The sequence below is a fragment of the Cercospora kikuchii genome, assembly GCF_019650295.1.
Source record: "Cercospora kikuchii DNA, contig_00009, whole genome shotgun sequence".
Taxonomy (NCBI): Eukaryota; Fungi; Ascomycota; class Dothideomycetes; order Mycosphaerellales; family Mycosphaerellaceae; genus Cercospora; species Cercospora kikuchii.
Genome location: NW_025408590.1, coordinates 1,757,162 through 1,772,164, shown reverse-complemented (window position 1 = coordinate 1,772,164; position 15,003 = coordinate 1,757,162). Strand labels below are relative to the sequence as shown.

At 55.5% G+C, this 15,003-nt stretch overlaps 4 protein-coding genes across 4 annotated transcripts; 1 reads left to right on the top strand and 3 right to left on the bottom strand.

Annotated features, from left to right (window-relative positions):
- Positions 1-717: 717 nt before the first annotated feature.
- Positions 718-1,367, bottom strand: CKM354_001281000 (uncharacterized protein; the record flags this gene model as incomplete). Its single annotated transcript, XM_044808335.1, has 2 exons — positions 718-1,116; positions 1,170-1,367. 2 exons carry the CDS (start codon positions 1,365-1,367, stop codon positions 718-720), a joined length of 597 nt encoding a protein of 198 aa, XP_044664270.1.
- A 1,183-nt stretch (positions 1,368-2,550) lies between these two features.
- CKM354_001280900 (glutamine-dependent NAD(+) synthetase) lies at positions 2,551-4,888 on the top strand (the record flags this gene model as incomplete). The annotated part of the gene is made up of 3 exons (XM_044808334.1): positions 2,551-2,618; positions 2,763-4,776; positions 4,844-4,888. The coding sequence occupies 3 exons, from the start codon at positions 2,551-2,553 to the stop codon at positions 4,886-4,888; spliced, it is 2,127 nt and encodes a 708-aa protein (XP_044664269.1).
- A 1,961-nt stretch (positions 4,889-6,849) lies between these two features.
- On the bottom strand, positions 6,850-11,208 carry CKM354_001280800 (uncharacterized protein; the record flags this gene model as incomplete). Its single annotated transcript, XM_044808333.1, has 2 exons — positions 6,850-7,960; positions 8,015-11,208. 2 exons carry the CDS (start codon positions 11,206-11,208, stop codon positions 6,850-6,852), a joined length of 4,305 nt encoding a protein of 1,434 aa, XP_044664268.1.
- A 663-nt stretch (positions 11,209-11,871) lies between these two features.
- Positions 11,872-14,784, bottom strand: CKM354_001280700 (uncharacterized protein; the record flags this gene model as incomplete). The annotated part of the gene is made up of 1 exon (XM_044808332.1): positions 11,872-14,784. The coding sequence occupies one exon, from the start codon at positions 14,782-14,784 to the stop codon at positions 11,872-11,874; it is 2,913 nt and encodes a 970-aa protein (XP_044664267.1).
- Between the last annotated feature and the right edge of the window lie 219 nt (positions 14,785-15,003).

Below are 15,003 nucleotides of genomic sequence, written 5' to 3'. Positions count from 1 at the left end.
TCGACCCACAATCGCCAAAGCAACCCGAAGAAGCTCGGGCCATCTCAGCTGCGCCCACTTGACCTCACCTCACCAGTCCAGAGAATTGATTGCAAGGAGAAAGGGTAGAAAGACCCATGAAGAAGCTGAAAATGAATTTGCGGATGTGGACTGGACTGGTCATGAGCGAGGCAAGGAAGGGATGAATGAATGAATAATGGAATTACGATTGGCTTGACGTTGAATTTGAAATTGAGAAGAAACGAAGGAAGAAAGGCGTCTAACGGGTAGACATTCACGTTGACCTTGAGGTATATGCATGCTTGAAGTGATGTCTTCGAGCGAATGGAAATTGCATCTTTGATCTCTCACGCTTCGTGCCATCGTAGTGCTGGTGACTGGTGACCGGGCTGTCCGTTGTAATGAGTATTGCAGCAAGCATGGCACTTGTGGCACCCATCTCGACAATCACTTCGCAGAAGAATTGGCTATTGACGGGGATAGAAGAGTGAAAGGATCATCGATCGGGGACGACGAAAGACGCGGGTAGAAACTCAATGCATTCTTTTGTTGGATTACTACAATTAAACAAGTTGCCGTAACTCATGACCCGTTAACATCTTCATCTCGAATGCATCTTTTCCTGGATGGGTACTGCCGTGAAAAATTGCCGTACCGCTTCGCTCAATGACATTACCAAAATCCATTACGTGTGCCGCACTTCCCACCACGACCCTCTTACATGGCCAAGCCGAACACGGCGAGGAGTCCTGTGACGAGGATACCGGTGCCGTAGTTCTGAGCAAGGTGAATGGCAGCGCTGTCGGAGGCGGATGGAGTCGCCGAGGACTCGGTGCCAGTGGTCTCGCTGGCGCCGGTCTCTGCAGAGCCGGTCGAAGAGGAGGTCGGGGTGGCGCTGGCAGAAGCAGAAGAGCTGTCGCCGCCCTCGGCCTCGGTGGCGTTCTGTGTGCCGCAAGTGACCGACTCGCAAGCAGCCTGTCCGTCGCGGTCGTCGGGGTGGTTCAGGACGCAGTTGGTCCTCCACTGCTCGCAGATGAAGAAGGGCAGGGTCTGGGTGTAGTCGGAGATGTTGCGGGCCTCGCCATCGGGGCAGGAGCAGTCGTATGTCAATTGTTCCTGGTGCACAGTCAGCGTGGTGGTCGCGACCGGGCTCATTCTGATCGACTCACAGCATCGCACGTGTTGGTCTCGGCGCGGCCGCCGCAGATCTGTGGGCAGGCAATGGTCTGTCCACGGCACCACGAAGCTCTGAGCGAGGAGGGGATCTCGCTGGCAGTGATGCTCAGGTTGCCCGATGTGGAGTAGTTCTGGGCGCTGGCGACGGCGGACAGGGCCGCGAAGGCGACGGCGAGGGTGGTGCGGAACATGGTGATCGTGGGGACGAGGGTTGGATTGATGGATGGGAGTGGATCTGCTGAACCACAGTGCGCGTCAGTGTCACGGTCAATTGACGCGGCCTTGTTGGCTGGTTGCCAGGCTGGTGAGCGCGGCGCGCCGATCGGGTGGTGGACCAACCTTTTTTGGTTTGCAGCTGCAGTGGTCAATGGATATCGATGGAGTTGTGTTGCAGAGGCTCGTCGATGGAGTGTCGAAGCGAGAGATGGACGGAGCGAGTGCGCGACGAGGAGATGCTGGAGCGAGGGCAGCAGCGGCAGGTGCGCGGCGGAAGCGACGACTTTATCATGGCAACGACGAGTGCGAGAGTAGCGTCCGTGCAGCAATAGCTCTCCACACTAGGTTACTGCCGCCTCCGAGGAGGAAAAACGCTCTCAGGAACGCGTCTCACCCGTCCAACGTTGCCAGGCGCGTGCGGAAACGACAGAACCATGTTCGAGGTGTCTGCGCTGGCCATCATGCTGTCTCGCGCATCTCCAACACGTTCAATGGCTTTCTGCGGTGGCATCGCGCTGTCAAGAGCACGTTGTCGGGCTGCATGCCTTGCATGGCGCTAGTCCCACTCGGGTAGGCGGCTCTCTCGAAGCCTGCCACAGCAGCGTTGTACACAGATTGCCTGCAGCAAACCATTGCCGCTTGTTTCACAGTAATCCCTCCGCACGTTTCCAGACCGGACACCTGCCAAACGCCTGCTGTGCTCACCGGAAATGCGAGACCGAATATTGCAGACGGTGGCAACATTGCGATCGATATCGTCGCAGCGCATGGGGACGGCGAGGAATCGTGCTCGTTTGCCTCCAAGCCCGCCCAGCCCACCCAGCCAGGTCGTCGCGCCAGTAGTGCCGCATGCACAGGGCCGCTCATCCGGGAGCAGATACGGTCGGACTGGCACAGGACCGGGTGTGCCAAGTCGGAGATGACTGAGGACCGAGCGGCGGAGCTATTGCTCTTGCATTACCCACCGTTCACTTGAGCAGTGTTTGCGGTGGTGCATGTGAAGGTGTCGGGAAGCGGCGTTGCTGCAGATCCTGACTCATTTGGGCCCTTCCATCATTGCCCGCCACAACCTGGCCCTCACGCGGGACACTTTTGGGTCACCAACAAACACAGCAACAGCATCGACATCGAGTGTCAATTTCAGCGTGGAACCACAAAATGACGCGCAAATGCATCCTTGCCACCTCGCAGCTCAATCAGTGGGTGCTCGACTACGACGGCAATCGGTGAGTGCTTGATTCGCCAAGCCCTATTCCCTTTCCCGTTGGAGACCGGCAGAACCACGTGCCATCAATCTCGCCAATGCCCTTCCTAATGCTGATGATTGACGGTGCACTTACACCCTCAACCGGACGCTGATTCGCCCGCAGTGGCCGGATTATCGAAGCGGTCAAGACTGCCAAAGCTGCAGGCGCAAGTCTGATTCTCACTCCCGAGCTATGCATTCCTGGATATGGCCTGCTGGACCACTTTCTCGAGAACGATGTCTATGCCAATTCATGGGACATCGTCGCCGAGATTATCGCCCATCCAGAATGTCAAGACATCATCATTGATCTGGGGCTGCCAGTCCAGCACCGAGGTTGTAGCTACAATGCCCGACTCCTCGCTTTGAACGGGGAAATTCTCGCAATTCGCCCGAAACTCGACCTCTGCAACGATGGCAACTTCCGTGAGATGCGTTACTTCTCGCCCTGGCCCAGGCAGCGTGTAGAAGACTACCACTTGCCAAAGGTCATCTCTGCTCTTCCAAAGAACCAACGCAAGACGCGGATTGGTGAGGTTGCTTTCGAGACCAACGATGCCTCGTTCGCTTCAGAAACCTGCGAGGAGCTGTGGACTCCCGACTCTCCTCACTCCCTCTACTCGCTTGCAGGTATTGAGATCGTACTCAACTCCAGCGGCAGTCATCATGAACTGCGCAAGCTCGATACTCGCATCAATCTGATCAAGGAAGCCACTGCCAAGACGGGCGGTGTTTACATGTACTCAAATCAGCGAGGCTGCGATGGTGATAGACTGTACTACGACGGATGTGCTCTGATCCTGAACTCTGGTCATGTGCTTGCCCAAGGCTCGCAGTTCTCGCTACGAGATGTGGAAGTACAGACTGCATTGGTTGACCTCGACGAGATCTGGTCCTTTCGAACGTCCAAGAGTCGAGGAATGCAAGCCAATAATGCACACGTTCACAAGCTAGAGCGCATATCCGTGGACTTTGATCTCTGCTCGAGCAAGCTTGACCCTTTAACGAAATTGACGCCTACAGTAGACCCGCGATATCATCTGCCCGAAGAAGAGATTGCTCTTGGGCCGGCGTGTTGGCTGTGGGACTATTTACGAAGATCCAAAGCAGCGGGCTTCCTCGTTCCACTCAGTGGTGGTATCGACAGCTGCGCCACTGCCACGATCGTATACAGTATGTGCAGGCTGGTGGTTGCAGAGGTCAAGGCGGGGAATAAGGTAGTCATCGAGGATGCCACCCGTCTCTGCAACGGCCAGGATGTCGCGGGCATGACCGCCGAGCAGATATGTGGCAACATCTTCATCACAGCGTTCATGGGCATGAGAGAGCAATCCTCCAAAGAGACTCGCTCACGCGCAAAAGAGCTCGCAGAAGCCATCGGCTCCCACCATATCGACACCAACATCGACCCCATGGTCAAAGCCCTCCACGAACTCGTCACTGGCATCATCCAAAAAGAACCCAAATTCAAAGTCCACGGCGGGTCCCAAACCGAGAACCTTGCCCTCCAAAATTTCCAATCGCGCTCCCGCATGATCCTCGCCTACGCCCTCGGCCAACTCGTCCCGTGGTCCCTCTCCAAACCCGGCGGCCTCCTCATCCTCGGCTCCGCCAACGTGGACGAATGCCTCCGCGGCTACCTCACCAAATACGACTGCTCCTCAGCAGACATCAATCCAATCGGCGGCATCTCCAAAACCGATCTCAAACGCTTCATCGCCTGGTCCGAAACAAACTTCGACCTTCCCATCCTCCGCCAATTCCTTGACGCAGTCCCCACCGCCGAACTCGAGCCCATCACAGAAACTTATGTCCAGAGTGACGAAGTCGACATGGGGTTCACATACGACGAACTCTCCATTCTCGGCCGTCTGCGCAAGACGTTCAAACTCGGCACTATTGGGATGTTTGAACGTTTAGTGGTTGAATGGAGCGAGCGACTGGACCCGCGGGCAGTCTACAAAAAAGTCCGAGATTTCATGTATTACTACGCCATCAATCGACACAAAATGACGACCATGACTCCCGGACTCTATCTGGAATCTTACACACCCGACGACAACCGATACGATCTCCGGCCGTTTCTATATCCAAGGTTTGCGTTTGAGCATCGGAAGATCGAAGGCATGTTGGAGAAGGTAAGCCCGCCGCTGTTATTTGTCCTATCGACTTGGATGTGATTGCTGATTTTCCTGGGTTTCGTAGATCGAGCAGAAAAATGGGACCACTGCGAAGCAGAATGGACAGTAGACTGTCCTGAGCGGAGTTCTTGCATCGACGCTGGAAGAGAATGGGCCTTGACCAGAAAGCTCCGTATTTTGTCAACATTCAAAAAGGTCGATTGGCGGGACCGAGTGCGTGACATTCGACGCTCCTCTCCCTCACACGCCTGGTGGTCATGGACCTGTCAACCAGCAACTTCATATAGACTACTGTTATAGCGATATCATCGCTTGGCATACAGTAGATGTTGTATTCCTGGTTGTATACCCAGAGTCTCAAAGCCGAGTTTACATAACCTTTTACGAGCTAAAGCCTAACCGAGAGCGTAGTTGCCGTACAACCCAACAATATCGGGGCTTCTAATAATATAATCCGAGTATAGCAGGGAGCTAGCAACGTCGGCAGAAGAGTTGAATACGTCAGATGCCATTCGCGATGCCAAGAGGAGCCCATTGCAGTGCAAGTCTAAACGCATCTCCAGCAGGAGGTACAGTAAGGTAAACTTCGCGGATCTGGCTTCCTTTTGCGCCAAAGACTCCAAGCCTAATGGTCGATCCAGCGTAGTTGCGGATCTCCGTCATGAACAAGTTGGGGTCTGGGTTGTCAATGTTGTGCCCATTAATGCCAATGATGAAGTCGAACCAAGGTTCCAATGAGCACGACGAGTTGGCGGACAAAAGGGTTCAGCCGCACGCGCGCGACTGGTTGGCTTGAATCCCTTGTTCCAATATATCGTCCTGCTAGTCCCCCCCTTAAGACACGACGCCCCCGTCGCTAGTACCTTGTTTCCCAATTTCTTGCTATCTTGCTGTCTTGCGGTCTTGCTAGCTATAAGGTGGCCACCCTAGTACTCGAGGCCAGCTTCGAACGCGGTACCTTTAGGAGAGCAAACGAATCGGGGTATCCGAGATTGTGTGCAACCTCAAGGTCGTGAAAGGTAGTACAGAAACCACCAGACCGACCGCCCCACCTTCGGCTCCAGCACGACGACTTGGCGGACAAAAGGATTCAGCTGCACGCGCGCGACTGGTTGGCTTGAATCCCTTGTTCCAATATATCGTCCTGCTCATTGGCTGTTCGTGTTGCGCAGCACATGGAAGCCGTAGTGATCGCCAGAAGGTTGTATGGAGCCTTGCGAAGTCGCGCTAGTTGCGGACAGCAAAATGGAAATACTTGAAAACGACATTCGAGGTTGCTGTCTCCCCGCGCCTTTGGTTATGTGACCATCTCGCTTCGCGAGACAGGGTGCCTTGAACACACCGTGTATATGCAGAGATACGAGAAATGGGGACACTCTCAAGTTCATGGGCACAGCACGCCGTGTTGATCCTGGTTTCCATTTTGCTTTATATGCAGAGATACGAGAAATGGGGACACTCTCAAGTTCATGGGCACAGCACGCCGTGTTGATCCTGGTTTCCATTTTGCTTTCCGGCGGGAGGTCGCGCTGTTGGTGTTCGGGTCGGAATCGGAGGCGGGATATGGAGCGGTTCAGCTCTCGGTCCCCTTTTTTCGCAAGTGTGACGCTGGTGGTCTTGGATCTGCATCTTCAAGGTCTTGAAGGTGTGGAGAGTGGTGTGGAATGGGGTTCAATTCGATCAGTCGCTGTAAGACGATTTCTTGGTTTCTTTGGTCGATGCTGCCTCCTTATCAGACGCTTCGCACGTGCCTTGACCTCGTGACGCAATAAGTACTTGGCGCTTTCTCTCGTTCAACTGCGACTTCCACCATTACCTCCGGCGTTATTCGAGGTAGGTGGGTCAGGTCAGGCTCGTTGCGAAGCAACGAACAAGGCAGCCTCTTGGCAGGGTTAATTATGTAAGTTCGTCAAAGACCTTTTGCACAAGTCTCAGGCGGTACATCAAGTATCAAGGGAGAAGATAGAACAGAACGCGCAACGAGCTCCGCATTGCGACTCTCCAAAATAATACACTCTCGATTCAATTCAATTTCTCTAAACAATACGTACAACACATCCATCCACCCACTTACAACACTCTCCCAGCCACACTCGCCGTACTCCGATCCTTAGTCTGTACCTTCCTCAACCCCTTCCCAAGTTGAATCTGCTCCAACAAACCACTCCGATCCGGCGCTCCCGCAGGCGGAGCAGCTGGTAAAGCAGCGCCACCCATATCAGGAGCAGGCGGAGGAGGTGGAGGCGGAGCACCAGCCGGCATAGGAGGTGGAGGAGGCGGTGGAGCAGCGCTACCTGGCATAGGAGGTGGAGGAGGCGGAGCTCCGCTAGGCGGCATAGGTGGAGCAGCAGGAGGCGGCGAAGCCAATCTCTCCGTCCCATTAGGAGCAGGAGAGCCCGGACCCGCAGACTTCGGACTATCCATAGCAGAAAGCGGTCTCGGAGGCGCCATGGTGCCGAAGAGGATGGAAGCGAGTTGTTTCGCGCTACCGCCCTGAGGTTTATCCTCATCGTCGCTTTCGTCGTCGGAAGAGTCGAGGACAGACCAATCATCTTCATCCGCAGGTTTGGATCGTGTTCGAGCGGGAGCTGCTGCAGGTTCTGGGAGAGATTGCTGCTGCTTGGCCAGATCCTGTTGCGTCAGACGATGGAAGGGGTTCGTGTCGACTTTTTGGCTGGCTTCGGGAGATGTGACCGCTGCTGGTGTTGATGCTGCGGAAGATTGTTGATTCATGCTGCGAAAGAAGGGGTTCTTGGATTGCTCTGGTGGGCTGGCGACAGCAGCGGGAGGGCTTGAGGCTGCATCTGGCAATGGTGGCGCTGGGGGTGCAGCCGGTGGCGACGCGGGTGTTTCTTGCAATTGCGGTAGCACAGTGCTCTGAGCTGGAGTGCTTTCGGTCGGCGTGTCCTTGGCATCGTCGTCGTCGCTGGAGTCATCGTCGAGGCTCTCAAGTTGAAGTCGAAGCTGACGCTCGCGTTCTTTGGCGGCCTCGATTTCAGCACGCTGGGCTGCCAGTCGTGCTTCCTTCTCTTGTGCTTCCTTCTTTGCCGCCTCGCGCCTCTTCTTCTCCTCGGACTTCTTGGCTTTCCCGGCTTTGACTTGCTCTTCAAGAGCTCGGAGAGAAGCCGCGGCCTCTTCTCTTTGCTGTTGGAGTTCTCGCTCTTGACGTGCTTCTTCATCCCTAACATACTCGTCAGTAATGTTCAGTGGCAATGATTTCAATCGTGCAACATACTCCATGTCCTTCGTTTCAGAAGCAAGAGCCGCTTCTTGCTCCTTCAGCGCCTGCTCCTTGATCTGCTGTTCAGCCGCCTTGGCCTCGAATTTGGCTTGTGTGTCACTCTGCAAGCTCTCACTGCGATTCTTGCGAGGAGCGGGAGGAGGTGGCTTGGTCTTGCTCGAGGCAGCCGGCGAAGGTGGAGCATTGCTTTCCCCGTTGATCCTCGCTTGTCGCTCTTGTTCGCGCTTTGCATCCTCTTCTTCTGCACGTCGTAGCTTATCGTCTCGCTCCTTGCGTTCTCGCTCTGCTCGCTGGGCAGGAGTCTCGCCGCCAGCCTTCGAGGGTGCTTTCAGACCAAGCGCAGCCAACCGTTCGGCCATACGCTGTTCAGCTTGTTGTTTGATGAATGCAGCACGCTCTTCTGCCGTCTTGTAGCTAGAGTACGACGAGCCGGTAGTCGCTGGCGAGGACGCAGCGGGTTGGCGAGATGAAGCCGGGCTCTCGGTCCTTGTGGCAGGGGCGCTTGTTCGACTATCGTCTTCGACAGGTTTCGCTCTCGTCTGGTTGCGCTCTTCGTTGCGTACCCTCGCAGCTCGTGAACTGCGCTGCAGATCGAAGATGAAATCCTTGACTTCATCTTCAACTCCGAGACCGTCTTCCCATCGTCTTCGCTCATGCTCATCAGAAGCACTTTCGGCGCCCTCCTTCAAGCTAGATTCGAGGCCTCTGCTGTACTCTGTAACACTCTCCTCGACATCCTTCACCATCTTCTCGTTGTCCTCGCGTTCGCGCGTAACTCTCTTGCTCTCTTCTTCCAGGCGTGCAGCAGCAGCACTGCCGTCGTCGGCAACTTCGACCTTCTTGCCACTCAGCGCTGCTGATCTCTGCTGCATCATCGCCTTGGCCCTGGCTTTGAGACGATCGCTCTCGGTCACGGCTCCACCAGGCCCAGTACCAACAATAGGTTGGGCAGAACTGGGGTTGGCCTTGGCGTCCTTCAATCGGAAGAGCTCCAGTTGCGCATCCGCAATTGCTCGTTCGCATCTTCGTACATGGCTCGCAAGCTCTGGCAGACGATCTTGCAGACCACGAAGCTGCCTCTGCAGAGATCGTCTCTCAGCATCTGAGTCACCCGTCTTGAAAGCACTGTTCGGGTGTGTATCGATATCCTCTTGCATGCGTCGAATGCGCCTGAACAACTCTTCCGCCTCTTTTCGATCCTTGCGATCAAGGGCATCCTCCTGATCCGCCTTGCTCTCATCTTCAAAGTCCATCGCATCGAGCAAGACCTGCTTCTCACGAATCGTCTTCTTCAATTGCTCGATGCTCATGTCGTCTGCTGGAACGCTGCTGGTATCGCTTGACGCTGGAGACGAATCTCTTCCATTCTGGCCAATTCTACGTCTCGCAGAGGATCGGTATCCCACCTCATCGTCATTATTTCTGAAAACTGTAGCATCCTTGCGTGCACCAGCGCCATTGCTGCGGAATGAATGTCCCTTCAAATAGCTGACACCAGTTTTCTGCGGCTGCAAGAAAGCTCCCGAAGACTTGCGCTCTTCTGCATCACGACCCAGCAATCCTTTCATTGCATCGATGCTGGAGTTGATGTTTCGAGTGGAGGGGGGCACGAGCTCAGGTGGGAGCTGGGCCGGCACTGGATACCCATTCAATGCTCGATAAATCAAATGCATTGCGACAGCAAATTCGTCCAGATTCAACCGGCCCTTGTTGTGTGGATCGCTCAGCGTCCAGATGCGCTCCAAGTCCTGCTTGTTCAACCCGGATTGTCCAAAGATCTCCAACGCCTGGTTACCAGAGATATAGCCCTTGCCAAAGCCGTCCCACGCTTTGAACATATCGTCGTAAATCTTCTTCTCTTCCTTTGTGACGGCCCATGGCACAGTGGCATTGCCCCGAAGTCCCTGTGCACTAAAACCTGCCTCGCGACCTGGTTGTGGCATCATCTGTTGTTGAAGAGCCTGAAGATTTGGCAGACCGCTTGCTGGCGCATTCACAAGACCCCATTGTCCTGGGCGACCAGTGGGCTGCGCGTTAAGTGGCTGTGCCATTGGATACCCAGTCTGCTGAGGAGACAGGCCGGTCGGCTGCGCGGACACGCCTGGCGTGAGATTGTTGCCGAACCCAGTAGGCATAGGAGGCATTGGCGGCCGAGGGCCTGTATAACCCTGCGCTTGAGGCATATAACCTGTTGCTTGAGGTTGCAACTGTTGCTGGAAGCCAGTTGCCTGCGGCACCTGAAACCCTGTAGGCTGTGCCGTGAGCTGGCTGAGCAGCTGCTGGTTGTTCGGATTTTGCGCCTGTGGCTGCTGGATCTTCGGTGGCTCGCTGAAGTTCGGCGCATTCGAAGAGGGAGCCGAAGGTGCTGATGTATCGTCCACATTGAAGGAGATGATGTCCACCATGCTAGACACCTCATTCTTGATCTTGTCTGGCAGACTGCCCGGCAACGCCTTACCCGTCAACGCGATGTTGCACAAGTACATGGCCAGCGCAAACTCGGGAAAGAGCAGCTGGCCTGATTTGGTTGTATCCGACAAAGTCCATATCTGTGCCAGGTCGTTACCATCCAACTTACTCCGGAGCAAAATGTCCTTCGCCTTCTCTCCGCTCAACGCCTGATCGCCACCGGTTGCACTCTTGAACAGCTGCTCGAACTTGGCTTGATCTGTAGCAGTAATGAAGCTCAGTCGGATATTGGGAATCTTGCTGCCTGTCTTTGCTGGGACCGGTGGGGGTGCCTGAGAGGCGGCGGACGATCGGAAGGAGTTGGCGATATCGTTACTCGTCATGCCCGTCGCTTGCGGAAGCATTGGCTGCGGAGGTTGCTGGAAGCCTGTAGGCTGCGGCTGTTGGAAGCCCGTCTGCTGCACATTGATCTGTGGCGGCGGTTGCTGGAAGCTGGTCTGCTGTGGCTGCTGGTAGCCCGTGGGCTGTGGTTGCTGGAATCCGCCATACTGCTGCTGCTGTTGTTGTTGCGGAGGCTGCTGTCCTGGGAAGCCTGTCGCTTGAGGTTGTAGCCCACCCGGTGGAAATCCCGTATACTGCTGCTGCAGAGGAGCTTGGCCAAATCCCGGTTGTTGCTGGCCATACTGCTGCTGCGGCTGCTGTTGCTGCTGTCCGAAGGGTGAGGGACCTCCGCGAGCGCTGTTGGCGCCGCTGAGGTATGAGTTCGAGCCGGAAAACATGATGGACGCGCTGGGCGATGCTCAGCGCAGCGACACGAACATAGACCACGCGCAAGCAGAGGGATAGTTAGGAGGATGAGCGAACCTCGACCGCGCATCCGAAGCTGGGCTGTGACACGAGGCGAGCTCCTTGGCGGCGATGCTGACAACGTCATCTTCACCACCCTCTCCTGTTCTTCACTCCCACAATAGTGAATGCTCGCCCGGCCGCTGACAGCCGGTCAGCACGCTATAATCATGTATAAGCGGTGCTCTAATCCGTCAGACACTGAATGTGTGCGGCCGGACGGTCCCCCGCCGCTGCTGTGCAACATGGTGCGGTTTCTGCACAGACTCAACCGTCCACGGGCATTGGGTACCTATCACTTCCTCTTAGACCTATCAAGCCTTCGAGACGATGGGATTTTGGGGACGGCATACGATGACATTCGAAGTGGTAGCAACTTCCGACTACTTAGTGCTGGTCTCGGCTCGGATTGGCATATCCATGACATCCAATTCACTGGTAACAACCTGGGAAAGTTCGACGAGATCACACTTTGTACACTAGAACTAGCTAATGCGTAGCGACTGAGCGATGTTCTGCATGATTTACACCGACATGAGCCTCCAAGATCACCGGTCCGCTGCCATTCCTTCGTCGCAAAGCTTCGACGTCACCCTTCACGAATGATCCATGATGAATGCCTCGATTTCCTCATTCACGGCCTCCCATCCAGCCTTACGCCTCTCATACCGGCTCGCCTCTCGTTCGAACTCCTCGAATCTTCTCACGAGGTTGCGATGGTATACCTCTGCTTCGTCCAGCTTGTCCTTCTTGCGCAGGACCAAATCTCTCTGCATCTGGTGGTACTTCTTGACCTGCTGCTTTTCTTCCTGCTCGATCAAGTACAAGTTACGGCGGTGATACTCTTCAAGCATTTCCTCGGTCCCTCGCTCCTGGTCAAACATGTACTGCGTAAGCTGCTGTACACATTCGACCATTTGATTGACCAAGCTCAACTGTCGTGGTTTCAGAGTCAGAGCCCACTCTTCTGCGTCGTTCGATCCCTGCGGCTCCCTCGTGGTGGCTCTTGACAAGGCAGCTGGAGGTCTCGAGATCTTGCGAGTTCGCCCAAACCGCTCGCTCATGGCATCCTCGTGCGCTACCAGAGTCGCTCCCAGGCTCTGCTCTTCTTCAGCGACGGCCGACGCACTGCCTCCGAAATCATGAATCTGCCGGTCAAGCTCTCGAGCAAGTGAGCGACCGAGGAACGGCGTTGCAGCCTTCGCCGGCTCAAGCAGCTTCTTCCGCGGTGGACGGGGAGGCAGGGGCATAGATGGCATAAGACTCGCCGGCAATGGCTCAACATGAGCTGTGGTAGCAGAAAATCTCGTTCCTGCAGTCTTTCTGTTGAGTGAAGCCTCGACTTTGGGCATCTGCACAGAGGGAACGTCGGCTTCATCTTCTCTCTCCGTGTTGGAGCCGGCATCATCATCTTCGGCATCAGGCAAGCTGGGAGCTACGATAGTATCTCGCGGCTGCCTGGTGAGATTCTGATACGGATGACGACTCAGAACGCCCTCCAGAGTGGTCATATGACTGACAACTGGGTCTTCTTCTTGTACTTTAGTCTTCGTGAATGGATCGTGGAGACCTCCAATGCTGTCTCGCTTCTCAAGCATCTTCCTGGATAATGTCGGCGATGCTTTGAAACTGGTAAGCGCCGTAGATTCCGCTCGAGGCGAGGCGGGAACCGCTTTCGTGTTGCTCGACATAAGGTGTGGTCTCTCTGGGTGATGCGATAGTGGTGCGGTATACGCATTTCCATCGCCACTATAGTCAACGGCATCGTCAACACCAGGTGTGTCATGTCCTCGCCCCGTCGGTTCGCCGCTTTCTCCTAGAGTCTGCCGCGAGTAGAAATCCAACACAGCTTCCGTATTATTCTGCATTTCCATACCTTGTGGAACTGGACTACCATTCAAGTCCACTGTTTGTGAGCCTTGGGATACATTCCTGATTGGTCTACCGACCAGTCTCCTCGCATGAGTCTGCTTCCGATCGTCGCCTCGTGGCACAAGCGCTGTGCCTACAGCCAGAGTACGTGGAGGCTCCTCGACTATTCCGAGATCAGCGGGCTTGATCTGCTTCTTTGCTCGTTTGGGCGGCTCCGCGGCAGCTGGCGCAGATCGCTTCAATCTGGGCTTCTCTGCAGCTTCGACTGGCGCTGCGACGTCCGCGATCACAGCGGGCGCAGATCCCTTCAATCTGGGCTTCTCCGCAGCCTCGACTGGAGCTGCGCCGTCCGCAATCACGGCCGGCACCAGCTTTCCGATGGTATGTATGGGAAACGCGACCTTGTCACCAGGGGCATTGTAGTCGATCAGAGTATCTCCTTCGTAGTCATGATCATCCTGCGGGAGACTATTGGCTACTACAGTTGTGGGTATGGGTGGACTTGGTTTGCTCGCTTTTATAGAAACCTGCGACTTCGATGGACCACCTGCCGCCTGAACAGGTACGGCAGCTCGCTGAAGTTCCTTGGAGTCAACGACCATTGGCTCCGTATACTTTGAAGGCTTGTCGTAGAGTTCTCTCATCGCCTGGCTGAGATTTTCTGCCACGTTACTGGACTTGGGCTGTGCAGCTCCGGCACAATGCTGAGTGCCCGTTTCAGTCGCGGATTCTTTCTCCTTCTTCAGATATCGCTTCTTCAGGGGAGATCCAGACGAGCGACCGTGACGACTGCTTGGAGCCCCCTTGGCGCCCCGTGGTCTGGGTGTTCTGTGCTTTGAGACGCCTTGATTACGAGGACCAGATTTGCTGAAGTTGATGATATTGGCTTTTCGTGTGGAGCGCTCCGCCATACCGAACAATTCTGCATCACCAGCGTTGTTCCATTCCGCAGCATTCGGCGGGCTGGACTTGACCGCCGGAGTCTTCGGAGGTGCAGCTTTAGGGACCGGCGGCGCTTGTTGTACCACTGGGCTCGGCTCGGGTGGAGGGCTTGACTCATTGTCGTCCGAGAGGTCTATGGCATTGTCTTGCGTAGAGCCGGGCTGTAAGACGTTGGAGGACTTCTGCTGTTTCTCACTTTGCTCCGCAACTTCTTGCTCTCGCGGCTCCCCGTCGTGGCTGGATCCAGCTGGGCGAAGCTCCGAGCCCTCATCCTTTTGTAGCAACCGGAGAGACTGCCGCTGCCCTTGTTTGTTGACTGGGTCGTCGGTGATAACAGGCTTCGAAGCAGGATCTGCACTGCCGATTGCTTTCTCCTGCACAGGTTGCTCCGCGGAGTCGTTGTTGTCTGCCTCTTGCGTGGCGCTGAGACTGCGTCGTGCCTTCAGTGCCTGAAGTGCACTGCCCTGCTTCGCTGACGGGGCTTTCAATTTCGGGCCCTTCATCGCGGATGTCGTTGTTGCCTCCGTCTGCGAGGTCGCACTTCGAGTCTGCGAAAAGATGAGGCTGGCGTTGCTCTTGTCGCTGCTGGTGCGGACTGGTCGCTGCGCGTCGACGACGGGCGCCGGACTGGTCTCGTAATCTTGCGACACGTTGATTGACTTCTTGGTGCTGACACACCGCAGTTTGTCCGCCATGGTGACTGAAGTGCAGAACCAATGAAGTTGTGTGGATCGAGAGGTTAGTTAGGGAAGCGTGCCTGCCTGATTCAGCTGAGCAGAACGGGGCAAGAACGGCTGCAGACGCGTCAAGCTTGCTCTCAATACATTCCCTCTCAGACAGTGCAGATCTTTCAGATCGATTTGATCTGCCGATATGATGGTAGAAGGAGAGTACCGCGCTCGGAGACGCGCGAC